This window comes from Myotis brandtii, unplaced genomic scaffold (genome assembly GCF_000412655.1).
Source record: "Myotis brandtii unplaced genomic scaffold, ASM41265v1 scaffold48, whole genome shotgun sequence".
NCBI classification, from domain to species: domain Eukaryota; kingdom Metazoa; phylum Chordata; class Mammalia; order Chiroptera; family Vespertilionidae; genus Myotis; species Myotis brandtii.
The window spans coordinates 10,272,086-10,295,158 of NW_005368341.1; the positions used below are offsets into that span (position 1 = coordinate 10,272,086).

At 39.3% G+C, this 23,073-nt stretch overlaps 1 protein-coding gene across 3 annotated transcripts in view; it reads left to right on the plus strand.

Annotated features, from left to right (window-relative positions):
• The first annotated feature begins 3,676 nt into the window (after positions 1–3,676).
• Positions 3,677–23,073, plus strand: part of LOC102246156 (phosphatidylcholine translocator ABCB4) — a 68,396-nt gene continuing 48,999 nt past the window's right edge. The window contains exons 1-7 of one of the 3 annotated variants that reach the window (XM_014547608.1): positions 3,677–3,728; positions 7,254–7,404; positions 14,159–14,216; positions 15,485–15,676; positions 17,042–17,213; positions 18,463–18,587; positions 21,588–21,759. In XM_014547608.1, the coding sequence (XP_014403094.1) occupies positions 7,287–7,404; positions 14,159–14,216; positions 15,485–15,676; positions 17,042–17,213; positions 18,463–18,587; positions 21,588–21,759 (837 nt within the window). In that variant the 5' untranslated portion in view covers positions 3,677–3,728; positions 7,254–7,286. Of the gene's footprint in view, positions 3,729–7,253; positions 7,405–14,158; positions 14,217–15,484; positions 15,677–17,041; positions 17,214–18,462; positions 18,588–20,099; positions 20,170–21,587; positions 21,760–23,073 lie in introns of those variants that run through there. The other 2 variants (XM_014547605.1, XM_014547606.1) reach the window with 2 other exon arrangements.

Sequence of the window (23,073 nt, forward strand, 5' to 3'; positions counted from 1 at the left end):
GGGAAGGAACGGCACGGCCCGGCGCCCCAGGAGAGCGGGAGGCGACTTGGAGCTGAGGAGCAGCAGCAGGTACAGCCCCGCGGGCACCCGGTCCCGTTAAGCGCGAGTCGGCCGCGCAGAATCCGGCCGCGGACGGGAGTTCACAAAACCTGCTCGGTGCCTGGGCCTGGGTCTCGGAGCCCCTGTGGGCGTCTCGCCTGCGATCGGACCTTTCCCGAGGAATGTCCCTGCGGCTCCTGGCGCCGCGGGCGGGCTCGGGAAGAGGCTGTCTTTCCAGGCGCCCGCTTCCCTTTGTCAGGGTGGTTCGGGGAATATCTCTTGTATAACAATCCTGGTGTTATATAACTCAAAACTTTTACAAACAACTTTCGTAAACATCATCTGCTTTTTCATGCTTATAGAGCATCAAACATTCGCGGCGGATGGGTGCGCTTTTAGATCCGGGGCCGGGAAGCCGGTCCCCCTCCTCCCCCTCCTTAGTCCTCTTCTTACCCCTTCCCCCTCCTCCCAGAGCCGGGCGGGTTCCGTGTTTCTCAGCCCCGGGCCTTGAGGTGGGGAGAGGGGCCTTGGGCAGCCTCATTCTTCCGTACCCCGCGCTTCCAGATCAGTTTTTGTTCCAGTACAAGGCGGGGAGGAGGGGAGCTCAGGGCTTCCTTTGCTTGCGTGTCTTTCTCCCCGTGCTGGCTCTTTGGTTCCCGGGGGCCCCTGTTAAGTGCACTTCACAGGCCTTTGTAGGAGCAGAAGCAACCGGTCAGTGGAGTGCTGTCTTTGTTTCCTCTTTCACTGTGGGAATAGTGAATCATTTTCGCCTTCAGCCTCGAATAGTTTATGAGGCAGTTATGTATGGCCTCTGAGTTCACACCAGGCCATCCAGAACTAAATGGCCCGTGTCACGGAGTAATCACCCGGGGAGACACATTTATCAAGTTCCCTAGTGTGTCCTCAAGCTGCAAGGGGCCTGATTAGCCAACTGAAATATGCCTATCTGATGTTGGAACCGAAGCATCATTTTAGTCTGTTTGTTGGCTTCTTCTTCCAGTGATATTGCTCTGCTCCTTCTGAGTACCGTGACACTCATTCATGGAAAGTTTAGTTTGCCCCGTAGAACTGGAAAACAGATGTATGGTGGAATTTCTACCGGAAAGATCCGGTATTCATCAGTTGGCACTTTAGTCTGGGATTGACTGTGACTCTATAAATAGGTGGCATTTTCACCAGGAAGGCTATTTATGTATTGCCTTGGCTGAACATTTGATAAGTGTACAAAGGAGCTATCCCTGAAGGAAAAAAGAAATGAATAACACTCCAGAACCTAAGGAAGTTCTCAGAAATGGAGCTCACAGCCTTGTGCTGGAGAGAAGAAAACAGTTCAAAAGGGAATGCAGGAAGTTAAGAAGACAATAAGCCTTCAAAGTTATGAAATTAAATGTAATGAGGCTAATTTTTCTAAAAAGCTTCTGCATTCAAAGGAAGTTAAGCTCACCTCAGTCATCTAGGGAAAATGGAAACTTCGTTATATGCTTATTCCAGTCATGCCGCTGCTGCCTGTGGCACGTTAATATAAACATAGTTTGTGGCAGATGTCTGCCCTTTGATTTAAGCAAATGTTCTAAATAATTTGGGATCAAGTTTTATGAGTTAACTTTATCACCTACCAGGAAATTTAAGCCAAGTAAATGAATTTTATAAACACACACACACACACACAATTCTGCCCCCATGGATTGAATTGACATTATTGTGTGGCGGACAAACATAAATAATACACAGGCTAAATAAGTAAACTACAGTAAATGTCAGAAGATAACGAATGCTATGGAAAAACATTAGTCAAGAGTAAGGACATCAAGAGGGTGACAAGGAAGTAGTATGTAGTTTTAAATAGGGCGGTTAAGGTAGGTCTCATTGAGGAGGCAGTGTTTGAGCACAGATTTGAAAGAAATGAGAGGAGAGCGAGTGTGGGTGTCTGAAGAGAGCTCTCCTGGCAGAGGCGTCTGAGAGTGTGAAGACCCTGCGAGGGGAGGATGCTGGCTGTGTTCACAGGACCGCAGAGAGGCCAGGGTGGCGGGAGCAGAGGAAGCAGAGGTGGCGGTGGGAAATGTGGTCGGAGAGGTAACAAGGAAACAGATTGTGTGGGGCCCTAGCGGCCAATGTAGGGGTTTTGGATTTTACATCTGAGAAAAATGGGAGCCATTGTAGGCTTTAGAGCAGAGGCTCAGCATAGACTGACTTGAGTTTTTAAATGAATTGGGCTGGCTGCTGTGTTGAGGTACATTAAAGTGGGCATTCTAGTAAGTGGAAGTAGAGAGACTAGGCAGGCATTCTCCTGGGCTAATGGAATAGCAATGAAAGTGGTGAGCAGTGGTTGAATTCTGGATATGTTTTGAATGTAGAGTAAACAAGATTTCCTGACACCACTCCCCACACCCTTTAGAAGAGTGGCCTTTACTATTTTTAGAACAATATGTTTCTTTAGGCAAAGAAGAATTTACAGTAGTCCCCCTTATCCATGGGGAATATCTTCCAAGACCCTCCAGTCGGTGCTTGAAACTTCAGATAGTACTAAACCCTATATTAGTATATTATGTTTTTTCTATACATACCTATGATAAAATTTAATTTATAAATTAAGCACAGTAAGAGATGAACAATAATAACTAAATGAAACAGAGCAATTATAACAATATACTGTAATAAAAGTTATACAGGGTGGGGCAAAAGTAGGTTTACAGTTATTCATATGGAAAAGAACAATAATTAATAAATAATAAATAAGAATAAACTCTGAGTTTTGAGTACTCACAAAAATAAACCTACTTTTGTCACCACAGTATGAATGATCTCTCTCTCTCTCTCTCTCTCTCTGTCTCTCTCTGTCTCTCTGTCTAAATATCTTATCATACTGTACTCACCCTTCCTCTTCTTGTGATGATGTGATATGATAAAATGCCTAATTAAGTCAAGAACTTTCACCTTTTCACTTAAAGAAAGCACTTGATGGCTTCTCTTTGACATATCCAAATTGCCAGCATCACTATTCTTGCACTTGGGCCATTATTAAGTAAAATAAGCTGACTTGAACACAACACTGTGATAGCACAATAGTCAATCTGATAACTGACAAATTGACTACTAAGTGACTGGGGGGTAGCATCTACAGCATAGATACACTGGACAAAGTGATGATTCATGTCCTGGGCAGGATGCAGCAGAACAGTGTGAGATTTCATCACGCTACTCAGAACGGCATACAATTTGAAACTTATGAATTGTTTATTTCTGGAATTTTCCATTTAATATTCTCAGTCCACAGTTGGCTGTAACTGAAACTGCAGAAGGCAAAACTGTGGATAGGGAAGGGTGACTATTGTAATCCATTTGGCAGGCACTGTTAACATGCTCATCTTCCCTCTGTGTTTGAGCTCTGCAAGGCAGGTGACCATTTCTGTTTACCCAGACAGTCCTGTAGTACCTTGGACAGTTACCTTAGTTAAAAGGGGATTGCCTTTAAAGTATTTGTTAAACTGGATAATTTTTATAATTTGCGGCCATCACTGTTTTATATTAGAAGTATTATAAAAGTTGAATATGATAACTACTGAAATTTATATTCAGTTGACTGTGAAATATTTGTAACAGTTTTAAATTAAAGCAATTATATATATTTTTTCAGCAACCAAGACAGGAAAGAAACGAAGAAAGTGAATTTAATTGGACCATTAACATTGGTAAGCTATGGAATAGTAAATGTGATCATTCTTTCCTTCGTTCAGATTTGGTGTCTTGAATCGATAGTTACTGAGCCAGGACTTTAAGACTGTCTGCAGGCAGCGATAGAGTTTCCCTGCTGCACCCGCGCTGTCTTAGGTCGGCTCATTGCAGTCACGGCTCATATTCTCAAGGTGGATGATAAAAGAGGCAGGGGTAGGCTGGCTGTGAAACAGAGCAGAGCTGACTGGTTCACAGGGAAATTTAAAATAGGACTTGTGTTTGTAGCACCAAACAAACTAACCCATTTCAGAAAAAAAATATATCTCTGCATTTGTTTCACAAAACCCCACAAATTCAGCTTAAAATAAGATTGCATATAGCGTGATCATTAATCATAGAAAATTTAAAATAAGAAATCTGTGTTCACATTTGGCATCCAAGAAAACATTAAATATAGAGTAACTACTAGGGATTTAGATTATGTGCAACACAATTCTCAGAGGTTTCTGCCGGTACAAGGCAAGCCAACATGTTTTTGGAAGAAGTCTAATCTGTTTTTCATTTGTAATATGTCTCAGAGAGGCAGCCCAAGAAAATGTTTGCCCACTTTTTAAAAAATATATACTTTATTGATTTTTTACAGAGAGGAAGGGAGAGGGATAGAGAGTCAGAAACATCGATGAGAGAGAAACATCAATCAGCTGCCTCCTGCACACCCCCTACTGGGGATGTGCCTGCAACCAAGGTACATGCCCTTGACTGGAATCCAACCTGGGACCCTTCAGTCCTCAGGCCGACGCTCTATCCACTGAGCCAAACCAGTCAGGGCTGTTTGCCCACTTTTGATGAATATGTGTTTCAAATGATGACAGCCATTACTCGAAAGAAGTTGGTATTAAGTGGCATCAGTTGAATTCCCCACCATAATGAATAAATGGGTGAAAAGACAGCAAAACATCCTAGGTTTCGAGCCTCATTGAAGATTTCCCATGTCACAAAGCCCCTATTCATTCTCTTTCCCTTATTCTCATGATGTTTTTGTCTCGGTAAGAGGTGTTGGGTTTTTTTTAATTGAATGCTTTAGAGAATAAATAGTAAAACTAGTTCTGGTTTTAATGCACCAGTTTTAAATCTGCCTCTTACATAAAATACCCCAAACCTTAAAGTAGAAACATGGAAAATGTTTTTTTTTTTAATTGAATGATTTAGAGAATAAATAGTAAAACTAGTTCTGGTTTTAATGCACCGGTTTTAAATCTGCCTCTTACATAAAATAAAATACCCCAAACCTTAAAGTAGAAACATGGAAAATTTCATCTGAATTTAAAAGTTAAAATTTAAATTAAGTTTAAATGTAATCTTTTTCAAACTCTGAATAGATATTTTTTTGTGTCCTGAAAGAGGTTCAGGACAGAATGCTACTCTTTTTCTCCCCTATTTTTTCTCTCTTTTTTATTTTTCAATGACAGTTGACATACAATATTATATCAGTTTCAGGTATACAACATAGTGATTAGACATTTACAAAGCTGTACTGTAAAGGAGTTTGCAATGCATTGTTTTGTTGAAAATCACTGACAAATATCTAGGTTTACTTAGGATATTGCTATGAAATTTGTGTCATTGTAAACTTAAATACAAAAATTTTTATTTAGCAATTTGGGAAGCACTTAAAACTTCTTCAATGTCATGTAAATGTTCAGTAAAGGGAACAGTGCACCACTACGATCCTGTGTTTGTAACTGTAGCCCACAGACCCAAGTGCTCTGTCTCCCTCCCCAGGAGCCACTAAATTGAACCTCGGGGACACAGTTCCCCTTTGTAGCACTTACAGGGACCCTTCTCCATTTGCTCTTGACTTTACCTCCTCCCCTTGTTTCGCCCCAAGCTCCACCTGGCTCTGACCCTGTGCCTCTGTTGGCACTCTGGCGTGCCCTGTGTGCTTGATGATGGAATTTGGCCTTCCCATAGGGAACTTTGGGAACTCTCTGAGAACAGTTTGCACACATTCCCCCTCCCCACCATGTGTGTCTGACCTCAGCCTGCCCGTCATATTGGCCCTGTCTGACCCAACTTTCGCTCTCAAGGACCCCATGCTGAGTTTAAATGTAATCTTTTTCAAACTCTGAATAGATATTTTTTGTGTCCTGAAAGAGGTTCAGGACAGAATGCTACTCTTTTTCTTGCCTATTTTTTCTCTCTTTTTTATCTTTCAATGACAGTTGACATACAATATTATATCAGTTTTAGGTATACAACATAGTGATTAGACATTTACAAAACTGTACTATAAAGGAGTTTGCAATGCATTGTTTTGTTGAAAATCATTGACAAATATCTAGGTTTACTTAGGATATTACTATGAAATTTGTGTCATTTTAAGCTTGAATACAAAAATTTTTATTTAGCAATTTGAGAAGCACTTAAAACATTCTTCAATGTCATTTAAATGTTCAGTAAAGGGAACAGTGCACCACTACCGATCCTGTGTTTGTAACTGTAGCCCACAGACCCAAGTGCTCTGTCTCCCTCCCCAGGAGCCACTAAATTGAACCTCGGGGACACAGTTCCCCTTTGTAGCAATTACAGGGACCCTTCTCCATTTGCTCTTGACTTTACCTCCTCCCCTTGTTTCACCCCAAGCTCCACCTGGCTCTGACCCTGTGCCTCTGTTGGCACTCTGGCGTGCCCTGTGTGCTTGATGATGGAATTTGGCCTTCCCATAGGGAACTTTGGGAACTCTCTGAGAACAGTTTGCACACATTCCCCCTCCCCACCATGTGTGTCTGACCTCAGCCTGCCCGTCATATTGGCCCTGTCTGACCCAACTTTCGCTCTCAAGGACCCCATGCTGCCAAGTCTGACTCATCATCCGTTCTCCCAATGACCCTTCCTTGTCCCCAAAAGGGGGATAGGTGGGGTGAGGAAAATGGGTAGAAGGAAAATATTAAAAAGGGGGGAGAGATGCAAGGGACAGAGGGAAGATATAGAAGTGGAAAATTAAGAGAATGAAGATGCAGTCTGGAAGGCAGCAGAGGAAAGAAGAATAAAGAAAGAGCCATAGAACCATTGATCTAAAATGCGGAAAGTGAGAAACTGGAGAGGACTAAAAAGACAGTGAGGGAAGAGTCTTTGGAGCATTGTGACACTGATCAGCTGCTTGGTTCTTGGGTGTTGTGCGCTCCACTGTGTCCCCCTCTAAGTGATAGTACTAAGTACATTGTACATGGGTAGTACTAAGACCAAGGTCCTTGGTGTGGCCCACGGCCTTTCTCCCTCTCTCTAATGTCATCTCCCACACTTTGCACTGAGCACTTCATGCAGTTTCCAGTCACCTCGGTGTTCTAAGCCTCTTGCATCACTACTCTTGCACTTGGGGCCATTATTAAGTCAAATAAGCTGACTTGAACACAACATTGAGAATTTTACACAACTATTACAAATGTGCTGACCTTAAATAAAAATCCAAAGAACATGGAATTGTGGAAAAGGGAAATTCTATCCCAAGGTAAAATAAGTATTATTTTATTTCCTTTTTTTAGTTTCGATACTCCGATTGGCAGGATAAATTATTTATGTCCCTGGGCACAATCATGGCCATAGCTCACGGATCAGGTCTCCCCCTCATGATGATAGTATTTGGAGAAATGACCGACAGATTTGTTATTACTGCAGGAAACTTCTCCTTTCCAGGTAAGCATTTCTCTACTATTTTTTTTTTTTAATTCACAGTACTCCTTTAAGTGCATGAAGGATTAGAAATAGATTTTGTTCTTCGCTGTGTAATGATTTAGCCATCTGGGTGACTTTAGATATTATGGAAGTTGTAAAATTCCTCAAATAGTCATTTAAATTTTAAGAAATAGGTGTTTGCTGTTTGAAAGGATGAGGAAATATACAGAATGCTTTGCCTCTAAATAAAGTCGGGCTGTCGCTCTATTTTAGGACAGGGGAACTGTAACAGTATCCATCCCATTAGTGATCCCTGGTGAATTTCAGAATACACCAGTTAGCCGGCAGTGCTTCCTAGCTGTGCTCAGCTTGTAGATATGTTTCTGCTTTTCTTTTTTCTCTTCCCCACCCTTTTTGTTAAAATTATAGCCATTTTTTGTGATTAAATTTAGATCAACCAGGTTGGTTAGAACTTGATGTAGCACTTCACTAAAGGGTGAATGCATTCAATAGGAGAATGATGCAGACACACCAAAAGGACTATCATTACTGAGGAGCCCCATAAGTTAATGTCATCTAACGAGGGGCTGTGGCAACAGCATGGGTGTGAGGTTCCAACGGACATAGCTATTTTTCATATTAGTCAAATTCCACATAGAAAGGAAGAGTTCCATGCTTTGTACCAACCCTAAGACTTCATTCCTCCGTGTGAGCATTAGACTGGAGAAGACTGAATGGAACTTTATTGGTACACAGATCGTAGAATATAAGGACAAAATACCGATAAAGGAAAGGTAGCTTTCATAGCAAAGGACCTAAGAAAAAGTGGACCCCCATCATTTAGAGAATATTCGGTAAGAGTTTTCAGGGTTCACTGACTGAGCACTATAATATTTCGTTAGCACTGTAGAATGCAAGTGTGAATACCTAAGAGAGGGCCTATTTACATAAATAGTGGTAAACATTAATGCCTTTTAGAAAGTAAAAGCATCCTTTGAATTTTAAGGAAAGCTCCTACAAAACCAGTGTGTGTTGTTTTTTTATTCTCAAGTACGTTGCCCCTGAGAAGACCCTCTTTATAATAAAAATAACCACAGTAATAGCAATCTTTTATTGTATTTTTTATCTGCTAGGTCCTGTTTCACTTAACCCTCACAAGAACAGTCCTACACAGTGGGTAATATTATCCTCTGTGACAGATGAGGCTAGGAGAGGATAAATAACTTGTCCAAAGTTACTTAGTTGGTGAGCATGAGGACAGAATTCAAATCCAGGTCTCTCTGCCATCCAAACCATGCTCATCATGACCAACCATATAAATACAGTACACTGCCAGATGCGAATAATTTTGCTTTCTCTTTTAAAAAGAAACGTGTTTGAGAAAGTTAAATGGATTGCCTATGTTTAACCAGTGACCAGAATTTTAACATAAATACCAGAAAGGCAAAATTGGAGTTAATTTAGGATAGTTTAAAAAATCTTTAAGTGAATGAGGGGTAGGAGTTTTCTATTGACTTTTTAGAAATTCTATAGACCTATTATGCTTGATTATGTAGATGTATAAAGCAGGATGATGTCTACATTCAGGCAAATTAATCCAAAATTGGTTTCAATTCAGGGTTTAAAAAATTCACAAAAACGGATGAATGGCTAGACAACATGTGGTATCCCAGACAATGGAATAACAGCCTTTAAAAGGAAGGGAATCCCAAAACATGCTACAACATGAATAAACCTGGAAGACATTATGCTAAGTGAAATAAGCCAGTAACAAAAGTACCAAGACTGTATGATTTCACTTATATGAGATATACAGGGTAGTCAAGTTCATTGAAACAAAAAGTAGAATAGTGGTTACCAGGCACTGGAGGGTGGTGGGAATGAGGAATTGTTGTTTAATGCATTGAGTTGCATTTTGGAACATAAAAAGTTCTGGAGATTGGTTATACAACTGTGTGAATATGCTAAACACTATTGACCTGTACACTTAAAGCTGGTTAAGATGGTTAATTTTATGTTATGTATATTTTATCACAAATCAACTTTTAAAAAAGTCAAATTAAAACAATGCAACACATTCATCACAGATCAGTTAGCATTTGTGCTAATTGTATTAGTCTTGTTTTTAGAATACCAGAATACTCCTACAACTGTCTTATTTGGAGCAGTTTGCTTGTGTTTTTTTTTACTTGTTTCTAATTATGCAACTGAATTGCTTTGAAGCTGAACATGGCAGACAGGTGGCCCGTGCTGTGCCCAGGACCAAATTCAAGGTCTCTCTGGGGAATGGCACAAGCAAGTCGCTTGCAGACCTGTGACTGCTGGAGTGCTAAACTCAGCAGAGTTGCCAACTTATTTTCAGTAGCCTCCAAATGCTGTGACCCTTGGTCTTCCACAGCCACGTTTGTCACTAGGCCTATTGGCTGTCTTAGGGGACTTGGAAGGGGAAGTTCCTCCAATGTTTCTAATTTCAATGTCCACTCTTTTGTAGTTTGTGAAGATAATATTCTCATATCTCTTTGGAGAGAACAAAACCTTTACATTTCATACTCACTCTAGATCCAGAGAGATCATTGATATGTTTAGAGTTGTCGAGTTTAGCACCCATCATGGAAGTTGGGAGAAGATAGAGTACTTAGCTGAGCTCCCTAGCTTATCTCATAGAGATCATGTTTATTTAGAGTCCATTCTTTAGAACTGAAGATATTCTCATATCTCTTTGGAGAGAACAAAACCTTTACATTTCATACTCACTCTAGATCCAGAGAGATCATTGATATGTTTAGAGTTGTCGAGTTTAGCACCCATCATGGAAGTTGGGAGAAGATAGAGTACTTAGCTGAGCTCCCTAGCTTATCTCATAGAGATCATGTTTATTTAGAGTCCATTCTTTAGAATTGTTGGATTCTTGGACACCTAAATGGGAAGGGAATGTTAGAAGAAAAAAACAGTTTAAATTACAAGAGGGTCTGACAATGATTTATTGTGAGCAGAACCCGTCCCTGTCAACAGAATAAAGTCACTCTGTGACAAAGTCGTTCCCTCACAATGACTCAGTTGTGCAGAAACTATGCATAAAACATTCTGCATCCAAAACCTTAAGGACAGATTCATAAGAAACAGTTTTTCTGCAGAGTATCAAGAACTTGATATATTTTATGCCAAGTCTATGTGACTGTAATCATCTAGGATAGTCTGTGGGGAAATCGATATGTTCTGCATGTCCTTGCATTGCCCTCGGATTAAGAGGAAAATGCAGCCCTGGTTGGTTTGGCTCAGTGGATAGAGCATTAGCCTGTGGACTGAAGTGTCCTGGGTTCGATTCCAGTCAGGGGCACATGCCCAGGTTGCGGGCTCGATCCCCAGTCGGGGGGGCATGCAGGAGGTGGCCAATCGATGATTCTCTCTCATCATTGATGATTCTATCTCTACTTCCCCCTTCCTCTCTAAAATCAATAAAAAAAATATGTTTTTTAAAAAGAGGCAAATTCATTTTGAGCCCCTTGTTACCTTAACTAACTGCGTATGCTGCTAAGCTACCTGGACAAACACCATCTCTTTGTTTTGTGCTGAATATTTCTATATGATAAAAGAAATTTTAGGCAGAATTGAAGAAGACAGACATTGATTTACCTTGAGACTCAAAAGTGACAGTCAGGACTCCCTATGCAAAGTCTTCTTAAGTAATCCTTAAAGTATATAGTTATTATTTAGGCCCTTCACTCACCAGCTGCATGACCTTGGGAAAGTTATTTAACTTCTATAGTTCTCATCTTTGAAGGTAATCATAGAATTAAATGAGATGTTTTATGTAAAGAGTTAAATGAGATGGTTTATGTAAAGTGCCTGGAACATAGTAAATGATCAATTAATATTGGGGAAAACTAGCTGTGGGAACTTGGAAATGAAATAACTACTCTAAAATTCTGTTTATTCATCTATAAAATGGATGAATGCTCTAGGAGCTCTCAAAAATGAATAAGCAGCTTCAAAGAATTCCCCATTCCCTTGTCATGGGAGGCATTCAGGAAGATGAGAGTGAGAGTTCTCCATGTAGACGCATTAGAATCCAGTGGAGGTAGTTTTAGGAATATGATCTCTAGACTCAGTCACAGGTTCTGATTTATGGTGTTTGGTGGTGCCTGGACATCTGTAATTTTTCAAGCTCCCCATGTCATTTTAACAGGCAGATAGTGTTAAGAACTCCCAAACCAGATAACTATTTGGAGATTATTTATGAGACAGAAGCATAACAGGTAGCATCTGAGAGAACAGTTCTACACCCTGTCCAGATCTAGAATCCCAGGAGATTTCTAGATCTAGAACACCAGATCTGGAACCGGTAATTCCAGTTCTGGCCTGGGACTCAAGAAAGAAAGAAGCAGGTCAAATTTGGAATGCCCATAAATTCTTATTTCCTAGGAGGAAAAATCAATTTCAATTATAATATCCTCATTGAGAGAATTTAAAAGTTTGAGATAGGTGTTGGAGGAGAGTAAAACTCATTTAAGATTTCTAAGTTCAAGGAAAAAATTAGCCCTGTATACAGCCCTAGCTGGTTTGGCTCAGTGGATAGTCCGTTGGCCTGTAGACTGAAGGGGCCAGGTTCAGTTCTGGTCAAGGGCACATGCCTGGGTTGCAGGCTCAATCCCCAGTAGGGGGTGTGCAGGAGGCAGCCAACCAATGATTCTCTTTCATTGATGTTTCTATCTCTCCCTCTTCCTTCCTCTCTGAAATATGTTCTATCTCTCCCTCTCCCTTCCTCTCTGAAATCAATAAAAATATATTTTAAAAATTTAACCCTGTATACATATACCTGGAGGTTTCCCAAGGTTTTGCACAATGATTTTACAAGTACCACAGCACAGCTTTAGGATAGCTTGTCTACCTCTAATTCCAAACACAGCTCCAATTTGGCATATCAAAGGTACATATTTAAGAACTCAGAAGGAAATGAACACATAGAACTGAACTGATAAAACGGGAGTAAAATAGGGCATGTTTCCTCCAGGATCTGATAGCTGAGGGAGAGCTAGAGTAATAAGCACTTTACTGTGAACATCAGTAGAATTTATAATCTTGAGGGGAAAAATTATGCCTGGTAATTGATCCTTAGAGTAGTTTAAGTTTTAAATAAATTTCAACCTTATCTCCCTTTGGAAGAAGATAAGGAGGATACACAGAACCCAGAAAACATGACCTCTGGGTTGTTTACACATGATAAAGGAACAAAGATTAACTAGTTTCTCTCCTAGCATCATGGGAGATGGGAAATACCTACCCTGCTATGTTTTTTCACCAATACCATAGTGATGATACTTTATCCTATTATTCTGTGGATGCAATAGATATAGTCTGTTTCCTCCTTCAACCCCCTACCCCACTTTGTGTTTTTTTAAAAGTGAAAATAAGTGATTACCACATGAATCAATCAGCATAGTATAGTGTTAGGAGCTGTACAGTACACTGTTCGAACTCTCAGCCTTTTGCTGGCTGTGTGACTTTGGGTAAGTTGCTTTATCGCTCTGTGCCTCAATTATTATTCTGTGGATGCAATGGATATGGTCTGTTTCCTCTCCCTACCCCCACCCTACTTTGTGTTTTTTAAAAAGTGAAAATAGTGATTACCACATGAGTCAATCAGCATAGTATAGTGTTAGGAGCTGTACAGTACACTGTTCGAACTCTCAGCCTTTTGCTGGCTGTGTGACTTTGGGTAAGTTGCTTTATCGCTCTGTGCCTCAATTTCCTCACCTGTACAATGGGGATTTCTACAACAGTCCTACCTCAGAGGGTTGTTGTGAAAATTAAGTGAATTAATATATGTAAACTGTTTTCAATAAATGCTAGCTATAATGAAAACCATGACAGCACACTGACATTTTTATCAAATTAGCTCAAATTAATGGATAATATATTTCCTTCTAATTAATATTGCTTTAAAAATACCAGAATACAGTTTTGCTAGTAAGCAAGACATGGAACGCAGGATGATGACTCATTGCCAACGATCATTAAGATCTTGTCTTGAGGTTTTCTTCCTTTACAATGCAAGCAATTCAGCCTTTCTATTACTTAGGACTCAGGGGTCCTCAAACTACGGCCCGCAGGCCACATGCAAATACAAATATTGTATTTGTTCCCGTTTTGTTTTTTTACTTCAAAATAAGATATGTGCAGTGTGCATAGGAATTTGTTCATAGTTTTTTTTTAAACTATAGTCCGGCCCTCCAACGGTCTGAGGGACAGTGAACTGGCCCCCTGTTTAAAAAGTTTCAGGACCCCTGACTTAGAATATCTATCTTGTTGGGTCATCAGAAGAACAGAACTCTCCAGGAGCCCACAGAAGTCATGAGGAAGCATGTCAGGAAAAACACACATATATTAAAATAAAATTTACGGGAGCAAGTATCTGTCAAGTCCTTTGAGCCACTTAGAAAAGAGGGCCCCTTAAATCCTGTATTTTCTGTTTGGACCGTTTCTTTTTTCCTCCTCTGCCTTTGAGGCTCCTCTACTGCCTTAGGAAGCTGCTTTGCTGAAGGCTCCTCTGCTGCCTTAGGAAGCTGCTTTGCTGAAGGCCGCAGACCCGTAGGATGGGGGAAGAACCTGGGAGGGCTTATCTTCCCTATCTGGAGCCTCCATGTCCTGCACCTAAACCCTTGGGTTGTTTCCTTGAGTAAAGTGAAGAGAAAAGAGTTTTAAAACCCAGCAATATCTATTAATAGTTAAACCTTTCAAAAATGTCTCATTTTTGTTTCATTTTGTTTTTATTTAGTGAATTTTACATTGTCAATGTTAAATCCAGGCAGAATTCTGGAAGAAGAAATGACTAGGTAATTGGCTAATATATATATACTCTTTATCTTTTGTTATACTCTTTAACCTATTATTATAATTTATACCACCCCCAACCCCACCATTTGAAGTAAGTTGCATACATCATGCCCTTCACTAATAAATACTTCAGTGTGGATCTTAAGAATAGGATATTTTCTTCATAACCATAGTACGGTTATCAACTTCAGTAAATTTAATATTGATACTCTACTTTGATCTAATCTACCACCTGCATTCCAATTTTGTTAGCTGATCCAATAATGTCATTTATGGCATTTCCCCCCTATTTTAGCCTTCTTAGTGGAAATCTCAAAAGCCTGTAACATAATGTTTGTGTGTTTAACATATCAATTAAAGTTGCTGATATAAATGAGTACTATCTGTATGTGATAGCAGGCCTGAAAGGCTCTATTTGGAAGATGTTTGTAAAATTATATAAAAAGTATACTTGAAATTATTCAAACTGAATTTATTATTTTTAAAGATACTAACTTTCGCCCTAGCTGGTTTGGCTCAGTAGATAGAGTGTCAGCCTGTAGACTGAAGGGTCCTGTGTTCAATTCTGGTCAAGGGCACATGCCCGGGTTGTGGGCTCAATCCCCAGTAGGGGGCGTGCAGGAGGCAGCCTATCAATGATTCTCTCTCATCATTGATGTTTCCATTTCTCTCTCCCTTTCCCTTCCTCTCTGAAATCAATAAGACTATATTATAAAATAAAAGATACTAACTTTTCTCTAATTTAGTTAAGCCCTCACTCCAAATTAATATAAAATTTTAGCACACTATTAAATACCCTCCCCCAAATTCTGCCAAATAGAAAGAGGGTTTTCTTGTTTCTTTGTGTGAACAATATGAGAAAACTTAACTAAGAAATATGTAACATGGTCAATCTGTTTATTCCTTCATTTGCAATATGTTGAACAGTAGTGAACTTTTTCAGTACAAGATATGCAAGTCTAGAATATTAATTGTAAAAAGAGAATCAAATTGTATCTATAAATTATCAATATCAGTTTTAAAATGATTCATTAACACCACTATTTTTTGCAGTTAGCCAAAAAAATTTATCTGGTTTCTTTGGCTGATAATTCAAGTAAATCAATTTGCCTTCGTCTTCTTATAATCTAAGAAAAGAAAAAGAAACTTTAATGCGTATTTGTTATAATGGCCTACATAGTTTTATTTATTCCCAATTCTGAAGATTACTCCTGAAAGAGATGAATAAAGAACAGTATATAAAAGAAACTTTCTAATTATTTTCCAGATATGCATATTATTACTCAGGACTAGGTGCTGCAGTTCTCATTGCTGCCTATATACAAGTTTCATTTTGGACTTTGGCAGCCGGCCGGCAGATTAGGAAAATTAGGAAAGAGTTTTTTCATGCTGTTCTCCGACAAGAAATAGGCTGGTTTGACATCAACGACACCACTGAACTCAATACACGGCTAACAGAGTAAGTGTATAGTTAATGTTATACTTGTGTGAAGAGATTAACCACTAACTGTGAACATTTGTCATGGGAGGATTTTTAAATGGAAAAAGTACTAGGTTAAGTATCTGATATAATACCAAGAACAGATAGATGATCTGACAGCAATTTCCAGCACTGACAGCCTATGCCACAGCATATTTTCTTTATCTGTTAGTTTTTCTCCTTAGTTATAGAGTAAGTTTATTTGAGGACTGAGCTTACATCCTGTATACAGTGGGGCCTTGACTTACGAGTTTAATTCGTTCCATGACGGAGCTCGTAACTCAAATTACTCGTATGTCAAATCTTAAAGTGAACAAGTGAGACACGTGATGCTGGGCTGATGTTGTGGCGTTCACTGTGACGTTCGCTGCGCCAACTAGCGGTGGGGTATCTGAAGCTGGCTCGTAACCCGAATTTTAGCTCGCAACTCAAAGCAAAAAATCGGCCGAGAGACTGCTCGTATCTCGAAAAACTCGTTAGTCGGGACACTCGTAAGTCAAGGCCCCACTGTACTTGTTTATCTCTCATGGAGCTTACCACACGGCCTGGCAGACGTTACATACTCAATTAAGATGGTTGAATGAATGAATTCATGATTGAATGAATTCACAAAGACGCTCTTCTTAGTAATTGCTGACTCTTGACTTACTCATCCATTTGAGGGCCTACTATGTGCCAAACACGAGGTATTTGTGATATACCCGTGACCCAAAGACCTCTGCCATCTTATTGCTTACATTCCAGTAGGGGGAGATAGATGACAAACTTTTCTTACTGGAGGACCTGGGGAGAGTGGAGTGAGAAAATGAGGTCAAAAAGGAGTGAAGGTCAAGGCATTTGGGACCTGGTTGGCCTCAGTAAGGACTTCATCGTTCACTCTGAGTGAAATGGGCAGCGATGGCGCATGTTTTGATCTGAGGAGTAGCCTGTTCAGACTTCCATTTTCAAAGGATCACGCTGGCTGCCGTGTTGAGGATCGAGTGGATGGAAAACAGGGCCAGCGGTAGAAGGAAGGAGCACTTCCCTATTATCGTAATGCTCTTCCTAACTTCTGCTTTTAGTCAGATTGGCTCATCTTCAGAATGTTAATGCTTCTTGTATAGGATTTATGAGTTTAATAGCATCCACTTTAATGATATTAATGTCTGAGAAGCATGAACTAATCCTGAATTTCTTCCTTTGTACAGTATTTAGGTGGGGAAAATATCATTCGAGAGGCTAAGACTCTGAAAGAGGCTTGCAGTGTCTGAACAAGTCTGACCTGTCTGTGTTTGTTAGATGTCTGCTTCACCTCTCTAACTGAAGACCTCCTGCCTGTAACCACTTAGGTGTGATCTTTTTTAGTGACATCTCCAAAATCAGTGAAGGAATTGGTGACAAGGTTGGAATGTTCTTTCAAGCAATAGCCACGTTTTTTGCAGGATTCATAGTGGGGTTCATGAGAGGATGGAAGCTCACCCTTGTGATAATGGCCATCAGCCCTATCCTGGGACTCTCTGCAGCTGTTTGGGCAAAGGTATGTGAAACGGGGGCATTTTCACGTGTGTGAACCCACATCTGCAGTTATTTGAAAGATGCAGGATTCCAGTGCTTGTAATTGTGCAAATCGGTGTTAAATGTCGGTCGAAACCACATTTAGAAGCATGTTGTTAATCTGGTGCTTTACTAAGAAAATTTCAAAAGTGATTCAAAATGTCACTGTTTTTACTTCAGTTACAGATTTTTTTACACTGCTGTTATTTCTTTGGTAAATTTTCTGGCACAATATCTTAAATTACATGTAAGGTTTGTGTCCTTATTTGAGGAAACACAATTTTAAAATATAACATACCTCTGAACTATTCTGTGAATATAAAAAATTTAAACAAAGTTTGGATTGATTGATTTTTAATTGTCACATTGACAATTGAGTGGCACTCTGCCACATTTGCCTTACAGTAAAATACACATAACCCGTTCTACTTCAACCACAGGTGAGAAATTTTACCAGCATTTTTTGCTCACTCTGGAATTGATCATTTACTTAACACATTGTGGACCAGTAGTTTTATTGCTAGCTTTACCCAGTGGCCAGATAAGTTTCTATTGAACGAGTACAAAAAACGCTTTACATAAATGTTAAAGGCACGCTTTAAAATTAAATACCCATTGCATTTTGAAGTTATTTATTACATGTTCTTACAAACATCTTTTTAAAGTATGATACTTTGTAAAACACTGTGTAATATGAAGTGGAACTGAATAAAGCTGGCAAATTCTCGTGATCTGTCCGCAATGTGTTAATAAACTACTGGTATCTATTTTGTTTTTATTCTTCCTTTATCTTTCTCCCACAATATCTTGTTAGCCATCTTATTATTCAGTAGAATGCCCAGGAGTACATCTGGAAATATTCTTTCATAGTCATTAAAAATCATGGCAAAATTAAGGAAAGGATGGGCAATCCTTTCAAAGCAGTAAAGTTTTATTTTCATTTATTTTGCAATCAACCGAGAAAAAAACCGTAATAGATGTGGAGCTTGAACTGTTCCCAAAAACGCGTTCTAGAGAGTAACGTGTGGACTTCCTTTTCCTGACTGCTCTTGGGGAGCATGTCACGAGGGTGGATAGAGTGGAGGAAGCCCCTGCTGGCGCACTGAGTGCCGTTTGCTTCATGACTTCCGTGTTTAGTAGAGGATAGGGTTGGGAGAGAAAGAGTAACTTTAAGGGTTGGCCTTTTAACGTCCCTCCCATACAAAAGTCATGAATGTTTCTCTCCTGTCCAGATACTCTCGGCATTTAGTGACAAAGAACTAGCTGCATATGCGAAAGCAGGCGCTGTGGCAGAAGAGGCTCTGGGCGCCATCCGGACCGTGATAGCCTTTGGGGGCCAGAACAAAGAGCTGGAAAGGTCAGGAAGGTTCTTTGCACACTTTCACATTTTGTTGTTCATTCTTTTGTGGTATGTGTTCACCACTTTCCTTTTCCTCATATTAAAACTCCCCCACAGTAGACAGGCACCTTCACTAATGGCTAGAGTTTAACGTCAGATACTAAAACAGGGTTCTGACCCTCTATGTCCCATGGACTCCTTGGGCAGTCTGATGAAGCCCATGGACTCCCTCCTTAAAATAATGGTTTCAAATGCATAAAACAAAATAGGATTATAAGGGAAACCAATTATATTGAAGTTCAATTATCAAAATATTTTATATTGTAATCTAATAAATATGTCTCTTTTGTTAACATATATATACACACACACAAATATATATATAAAAGGCTAAGTGACTGACCATACGTCTCTCTGACCCTCTGACCCACCAGCCAGTACATATGACACGCACTGGCAATTTAAAAATAAACATTGACTCGTGCATGCGCGATACATATAAAGCTCTCGCTGGTGCCAATTGCATGCGTATGTTTCAGTCTGTCATTGTTGATCATGAATTTGGTTGTTTTTGTTGCCATTCAACGTGAACCGCATCGTGATTTATTCATTGACTGTCCGACCTACTGACCGGCCAGTACATATGACGTGCACTGGCAATTTAAAAATAAACATTGACTCACAGTATATGTACTCTCAATACATATAAAGCTCTCGCTGGCACCAATCACACACGTGTTTTGATTTTATAATACTATATTATATATACTATTTTGAAATGTAATTTTTTTGCAGTAACATAATTACTGCACAAATCTTTCTTCTAATTAATTTCTTTAAATGTGCACAGATTCGTGCACCGAGCCACTAGTTAAATAATAAGAGCTAACCATTGGTCTGACAGGTACTCTAGTTCTGAAGTCAGGGTGTGAGTAAAATATATTTAAAGATATTTGTAGCAATTGTAACATGATAGGAGAATGATCTGGGATTTCTATTGGCAACAGAGTCACAGTTACTGCTCATACTACCGTGGTTTGTTGCCAGCATTGATCATGAAAGGAAATGCTAAATTTCAGTTAGAGGTTAATGAAAATAAATATGTAATTTTTTTCCCCATTCAAGTTCCTTGACCTTGGATCCCAGGTCAACTATCTCTGCTCTAAAGGAACTTGATATATAAAAAATCTAAATGTCAGAACAAAGCCCACTGATGAAGGGTACTCCCTCCACCAGTTTTCTCTAAATAATAACACCCCCTAATATAGCCAAAGCATAATTTTGTGTAAAGTATTTTCTTTTGCTGTTCTGTGGAACTCCTGATACCCACAACTCTGAAATAGAAACTCCTGGAAATTCTCCAGCATTAAAAGCCAAGTTTCCCTAATTTCCTCCATTTCCTTTTCTATTTTTCTATTCCTTAAGCCCTCTTCAAAACCACCACGTTCCTGGTTCTCTAACCTCTCCCTTTTTCTCTCTTACTGCTGCTTCCTGTACACAATAGCTCACACAGACCACACTAACCCTCAGTTGGACATCAGGATGTGAATGTAATCAGTGCCGCTCCATTAGCTGCAGTAAGCAAGCCGCCTAAGCGAAGGTAACTACAGCATGTCCACCACTGTCACCGGAGCTTTGTGTCACATTGGGGCCGATATAAATCTCCCTGCACACGGCTGGCTCAGGGCCCAGCCCAGGACTGGACCTGGCCTTCTGGCTGTCTCCCCAGGGACACAGCTCTGCTAAGTGAGTGCAGCGCCCAACACAGAAAAATACACTGAAGAGTTGAGTGCTTCACTAATTAAAAGGACAAACACTTTTTGGTGGCAGTATGCATTCTTTGCAAACTAATAAGTTCTCAACATCTCATTGGGTTAAACTAAAAAAATATATGATGTTTGTTTTTTGTTAGAAACAGAAACACCCTGCTTTATATTTTTTTTCCCCAAAGTCTCATTATATATTCATTGAATTTTTTTTCTGAAGTTAGGGAGCCAAAATAAACATTTTTATACTCTCTGTGTCTAGCATGGAAAGGCAGATTTAATTTAAATTGGTGTAAAAAACAACAACATTGCAATTTAATAGAACCTTCTAGATACTTGTGCCTTTGTGTCAAATCATAGAAGCCAGTAGTATGAATTTTAATTACTATTCAGAAATATGATAATAATAGAATGGGCAATATTCAGAAAGAGATTACATTTGAGAACAGCAGTAATAGTAATGGTGGAAATAGGAAGTGTCAGGTTTTGCCAACTTTGCACCAGCCCTGTACTAACTACTCTCTATAACTTGTGTCAGCCTCAGAATTACCTGGAAGGTAGGCATTATTTGCTTCATTTTACAGATGATGAGACAAAAATCTAAAAAAAATTGAGTAAGAACCCAAATCCCACAAGTAGTGACCACTTTATAACTGTGTACCCTGGCTTGACAGTTGAAGGTCAGTTGATCAAAAAACAAAACAATAACAAGAAAGCAAAGGCCTACGTATAAGAACATGTAAAATTCCTGCCCCTCACCCAGTGGGGCAACAAGGGAAGGCTTTTTTTTTTCTCTAGAGAAGAGAAATTAAACTGTGTTAAGAATCTAACTATTTTAAGAGTCCTAAATAGTATTTACATTTTGGTGTCATTCTTGGTTGGCTTGGTTTCTCTCCTTCCTCCTTAACCTTGACTTGTGATGCTGGCCATGGAGGGGGTGATGAAGCTCTTCCATATCCCAGGAATGAGAGCTCAGTTCTGGAATGGCTACAGGAACATTGGTTGGACTGGTGAGGTCCAAGGGAGAGGGGTCCGGGCCAGTGAAGAGAAGGCTCAGATAGGTTCTAGCCTTCTCAAGCCCTATCTGGCTGATCCTGAGTTGGTTCAGTTTCCAGGAAACTGGGTCCCCCAAGGTGTTTCTTACTTTACTGGCTTTGTTTCTTAAACCTCCAACTATACAGGAGGTGAATATGGCTCAGATTATGGATTGTTTACTTACTTATTATAACGTTTTCCCCTAATTTTCTGGTAGGTATCAGAAACATCTAGAAGTTGCCAAAAAGATTGGAATTAAAAAAGCTATTTCAGCAAACATTTCCATGGGCATTGCCTTCTTGTTAATATATGCATCATATGCACTGGCCTTCTGGTATGGATCCACTCTGGTCATATCAAAAGAATATACTCTGGGAAATGCAATGACAGTAAGTATTTTTCCTAATATTTATGAAGAATCTAAAAATATTATTTATCTATCTTCCTTGTCTTTACTTTCATATTCCTCCTTTTTGAAGGATGAGCCATGATTATAGGCTTTTGTCTTTTGGTGAAACTTTCCTCTGTCCTGTGGGCAGAGTTGGCCTAGACTACACAAGGCGAAATTATGAGTAGGGGCAAGAAAATAGCATGTAGTAAGAAACATATACAATATGTAAAGGAAATAAAAATTGAATGACTTTGTGAATAGACAAATATGGATTGGAGCCATCCTCATTCTGCCCTTGATTTCCATTATATAAGAAAGTAAACATTACATAGTGATGGAATGTTAAACTTATATATCATAAAACATCAGCTATCTGAAATAGGAGATGAAAAGTTATTTTAGTTTCCTTTTCTTTTTCAAAATGAAGATAGCTTTATTTTAAGATTATAAAAATAATATATTCTAGTTATTAAAAGGATTAGAATTTTAAAAAACAGGAATTACTTATAACTAGAATTACTCATAATCTAATAATATACATTTAATGAGAACTTTTGGCATATAACTTCCAAGTGTATATATTTTCTATATATACACATATTTTTTTTCTTTTAAAACTGGGATTGTATTATATCTTTCTGTAATCTTTTTTTACAAACTAGAAATAATTTTATTTAGAATTACTCATAATCCTATCTAATAATAGACAAACATGGTAAATTTTTTTAAAAATCTTTATTGTTCAGATTATTACAGTTGACCATCTTTCCATGTCAGTGACAGAACAACATGTACCATTCAAACAGTGATCTTTTAAAACCTGAAATTCCCTATATTTTCAAACAAAGGATACTGAACACAGTTTGTCCCTCTGCTGATGACTTCGGGCCATTATGAAAATTGATCACTTCAAGTTGTTTTCTAGAGTGGTATCTTCAGACTCCACTGAGGTGTGGGGGGCTAATTGACTGGATGAGCATTCATAATTGCTGTGCCTTTTCTTTTTTCTCTCATTTTGGTCTTCTCTCTGATTGTTAGCTTAGAAGCTCTCCACCTTTCTTCAGTTCCTTGCTTGCTAAATTTTATGAAGAAAGGAGACTGAATCCTGACTTTGCTATTCACCTTTTGTGTGGAGTGTGTCCTCTCTGGCCTTGTCTCCTCCTTGGTAGTATGTGGACAGCAACAGCTCCCTCATGGGAGGGTGATATCCGCCCACAGTGCAGGGAGCCAGCAACACCCTCTGGGTAAAGGGCTCTAGTGCATTAACTTTATAACATCTATTTTGGTAAAGACTTTTTGCTTTCCTACTGGC